Source organism: Rhamphochromis longiceps, linkage group LG16 (genome assembly GCF_057381845.1).
Source record: "Rhamphochromis longiceps isolate RC_006_pf linkage group LG16, R_longiceps_female_GT1.1, whole genome shotgun sequence".
Taxonomy (NCBI): domain Eukaryota; kingdom Metazoa; phylum Chordata; class Actinopteri; order Cichliformes; family Cichlidae; genus Rhamphochromis; species Rhamphochromis longiceps.
In genome coordinates, this window is record NC_140572.1 from 29,684,146 (window position 1) to 29,688,724 (window position 4,579).

Here is a 4,579-nt window from a genome sequence, read left to right on the forward strand (position 1 = left end):
ATTAATCGACTAATCAATATAGCTCCATTTTTCCATGTGAACAGACTACCCCACCTTCTTACCTGCTGAGGCTATACATTGTGCTTGTTACTGGTTAATTTTTTCACACACAAAAAAGAATATCCAAATAATTTCTAGAATAACTGTATGACAGAAGTCAAAAAGCACTTTGGTTAAAGTTTGGTAAAGAAAAAGGTCAAGGTTCATGCTGGTAGTCCCAGGCTTTTCTAACCCTCTGTCAGCCAAGTGGAAGCTAAATTGGCTAGTCTTTTAGCCTCAATTCATATGTAAATTAGGTCGTTACCTGAGAAGTGGGGGTGTGTGAATGATTGTTGATTTCTAACTGCCAACTGCCTCTTTGTTTGTGTGTGGGGGTGGGGAGCTGCTAAAAGCTGTGAACTTCCTTTTGTGTTGAGGTGGATGCAATTGTCATCTTGCGGGGGTTTACTAGGGTTCCATCACTACATGACTGCTGGTCAGCAAACCTGGGAAACCCACAGTATAACCCTAACCCTGCAGTATATTGCAAGTAAACCTGACAAGTTTGGGATCAAGTTTTGGGTGGCTTGCGACCTAAAATCCAAGTACATTTGCATTGTCTTCCCATATCTTGGCAAGGACCCCAATCGTCCCAGTGGGGAGAGACTGTCTGAAAATGTAGTGATGAGGCTGATGGAACCATTCCTAGACAAGGGCAGAAATGTTACCACGGACAATTTCTTCACATCGCTTTCACTTGCACAAAAACATCTTAGACAGAAAACTACCATCCTCGGCACAGTCAACAAGATTCGCAGGGAAATTCCTCAATCCGCTAGACAGACAGATCGCAGTGAATTCACCACTCAGGTATGTTGCAGGTCTTTTGTGGTTCTATGTTTATGTGTTTCATTGTGTGTAAAAGGGCTATGGAAATAACAATTTATCTTATTTCTTAGGTGTTTTCAACCTCTGCTGCCACGCTGACGCGTATGCGGCCAAGACAGTCTATATTCTTAGCATGCACCGGGACGAAGGAAAGACGGGTGGACTTCCTGGTGGAGCTTGCAAGAGAGTTGGCTCAGTCTCATGTAGCTGGGAAGAAGGCAAGAAAAGAACAGGTGCTTCGGACACAACCCTCCACACCTTGCCCTGGAAAAAGAGCCATGTGTGAGGTCAAACACAAATGCAAGAACAATCATGCCACTGTGCGATGTGTTCACTGCTACAGATACACATGTGGTAAATGCAGACTACAGATACCATGGTAGTGCCAGGATTGTGAGTGATTGCTGAAAATGTTGAAATGTACTCACTCACTTTTTATTATTATTTGTAAATATGTGTACAAATGGTTGGTTTTTTGTACTGTTTTTATCAATAAATCTCAGCAACAAGGAAATACACCCATGTGTGTTGATTTCTCCCTAAGATGGCAAACTGAAACACAGGTTTCCTTGTGGCTCAGGAAACTAACCACTCCAAGTTGGTGACTTTTGGAGATTTATTTTCCTGGATGATTGAGAATGCATCAAGACGAACACAAAAGGAAGTTCACAGCTTTTAGCAGCCCCCCCAGACAAACAAAGAGGCAGTTAGAAATCAGCAATCATTCACACACCCCCACTCCCCTCCAGAATTCTCAGGTAACAACCTAATTTACATATGAATTGATGAGTAGCCAATTTAGCTTCCAGTTGGCTGAAGCTAAAGCCTAGCTAAAAGCGGGAAGGCGGGTTTTAAAAGGTAGAAAGGCCAAATGGCTGCTCTCTGGGACTCTAAGTGTCAAGCCAATATTTTACTAAAAGTGTAATCGTCGTGGATGTCGAAACAAAATATAGAAAGTGTAGATGATACTTTTCTCGACGCCACAGCGATAAAAAGTAAAATTAGTAATATTTTAATGATTAGGTATTACATTTATACATTTAAATCGATATATTTGGGTCAAAGATGTAAAATCACTGCAATCAGATGCAAGTGTAAACCACTGTTCAAGGTAAAATCCAAGCAGCATCGGCCCTTCGATAAATACAGCTGAAAATCAATTTGGTGTGGTTTTTTTGTTTCAGACTGAGTGAAACAAAAAAATAAAACAAATATGATTTTAAAAACAAGGTATCTGATTTTTTTCTTTGTTGGAGTTGGAACATTTATATAGCACGCTTTTAACTGCTCACTTGAACCTTGGACAGTTATCCAGGCTTTCAGCATGTTTTCCTGTGCAATCAGTAGCCACTTTACAAAATATCTGAAAACAAAAAAGCACTTGTTCATAGCCTTGTAATTCTTCCTTTTCTACATTAAAGCTTGAAGTGGGTAGAAGAACAGAGGAATGACACATAAATCCCTCTGCATTCTCATTAGCACACAAAAGGCATCTAATAAAAGGCTGACCTTCACACCATGTTTTTGAGGGAACTTGCAGTTTTAAAGTCAAAGTCTTTATGCCAGATAAGCAGTAGTGCATTTTAATCCTCTCTCTGCTGAGTGGGGAATCTGGTTAAATAAATACCTTTTCACCTCTTCTCTTTGTAGTGGGGATTTCTGTTATGGCTGCGCTTCCCTCCGCAGATCCCCAAGACCTCAGATCTACCCATTGTATAGGCACATTGTGTCAAGCTTAAGCTCCCAGTCCAAATAGCCTTCACAGGCTAGGGCAGCATATTCCTGTTTGTGGCATTACCCAATCCGCATTTCCAGTGAGTTCAGGTTATAAAACTTTTTTTTTTTCAATATTTCTGTTTCCGTGCTATGTTTACAAAAGCTGCTATTGGTCAGCTATGGTTGAATCTCAAAACCAATTAACTTTTTCCTGCTCTCCTCACTGAGCTGATGCTCCTTCCAACATTATCTGCTTGGCACTTCCAATCCAATGTTTCCAAGGCAACAAGGCATCAGCAAGATGCTGGTAGTTTGCCATTTCAGGCATTTTCAACTCCACCACTTCAGCCAGGCTAATTACTTATTAAAGATTTAAAAAGTGCGTACTGACATGGTCAATACATGCAGTGAGAAGTGGGTGGATTCCTGTAATGAACCTCATTATTCTTACTGTGCGCTCCACACCCTGATACGAAGCATGTGAATATGCGCCCTATAAATATGCATGCTCTGAACGTTTGACTGTACTACCTGGTAGGCACTACGTCCAATCAAAGCTGTCTTCACTCCATATCTTTAAGATCACAGGAGGTGTCAGTGTATGACAGTTTCTGTGCTGCCGACTTTGGTGATGCTGTGGTGATCTCCCCCAGGCAATGGATTTTCAGCCAGCTCCTTCAGAGCTGATATATGACTCTTGGAGATGATGCAAACTGGTTTTGCTAAGTGTCACACAAGCAAACTGTATTCGGCACCTCACCTTGCTGAAAAGTCCTCTTATACTCAAAACTTGAACTTCCTTTTGAAAGTCTTTGTGAAATGTGATTTGAGAGAACTAAATACACAAAGTGCAAAGCAGTATCCACAAAATAAACTGCATACGGCCAAATTATCACTACGGACGGCATATTAAAATTGAACATGAGGTGGGTATTAACTTTGTCCCGGTTGGTATTACACTACATGCTGTATGACGAGGGTGCATGGCCTCATTCTCTGGTGGCTGGCAGAGTAATCTCCTTCTCTGCAAAGACTTTGATATGAGGCAACCCTCGGAAGGATTTGCACACAGATTATTTTCCTGGTCTGACCATCCATGTGCTTAAGTTACTTGATAGCTGAAAACTGAAATTTCAGTCATACTGTTCAATAATGTTGCACATAGTTTACTTGGTCAGGAAATGTAAGACAACCGTCAAATAGTGGATATAGTATTGTGAGAAAATCTACATTTTGAGTAAATTTTTTTTGTTATTCACTTTTATTATAAATTAGCAAATAATGCATTTAATTCAGTGCACTAGAAGCATGAATGTATGTAAGACATGAAGTGACCACAAACATGGTTTTGGTTGTGATACACAGTGCTGTGGGTTGGAGGAAATAATCAGGGTACCTATATTGTTAATGACAGCACTAACAGAGCCAGGGGAGAGGTCATACTGTTCTAACAGCTATACCGTAATGGATATAGGGGTGACTGATGCAACACATAACCTGAATGCCTGACCCACAAAAAAGGACTACATCAGAATGGTATGGTTTTAAAGGCATATGGGTTCCATTTCCACAACACTGTTTATTTGGATTCTAGACTTTGATTCAGGTCTACACTGTGTACTGTACATTTCTGATGACGTACTTTGAGGAAATGTTTTTGAGTATTTATGCTGCTGGAGAGTTTGGTGGTGATCCAGATTAATATCCAACATATTAGAATTAGATGGCTCTGCAAGCGTGTTTATAAACTGCTTCATTCGATTATTTTATGTAGGTTTGTAATTAATGTGAAGATTAGCAAACATGACCAATCCAGTCTTTGGACTTTAAACTAGGGATAGGCATTTCAGGCAAAAATATGCATGCATGTAAATAGTGTGAACAGAAGCACGGATGGTTGCCTGCACCTGGGCGTTGACCCTGTGGTAGACAGGTGACCTGTCTAGTGATAGCTGGGATAGACTCCAGCCCCACCGTGACCTTGAAAGTGGATGGA

General features: G+C 40.7%; 1 protein-coding gene across 1 annotated transcript; it reads left to right on the forward strand.

Annotated features, from left to right (window-relative positions):
- Positions 1-465: 465 nt before the first annotated feature.
- Positions 466-1,385, forward strand: LOC146651394 (uncharacterized). Its single transcript, XM_085384519.1, has 2 exons — positions 466-849; positions 939-1,385. The coding sequence occupies exons 1-2, from the start codon at positions 466-468 to the stop codon at positions 1,248-1,250; spliced, it is 696 nt and encodes a 231-aa protein (XP_085240645.1). The 3' UTR covers positions 1,251-1,385.
- The last annotated feature ends 3,194 nt before the right edge of the window (positions 1,386-4,579 follow it).

What these genes read in the sequence shown, in the direction of transcription:
- LOC146651394 (XM_085384519.1), top strand. Translation starts at nt 466, where the DNA reads ATGACTGCTGGTCAGCAAACCTGGGAAACCCACAGTATAACCCTAACC. An exon ending in GCAGTGAATTCACCACTCAG is followed by an intron (nt 850 to 938) that starts GTATGTTGCAGG and finishes CTTATTTCTTAG; the next exon opens with GTGTTTTCAACCTCTGCTGC.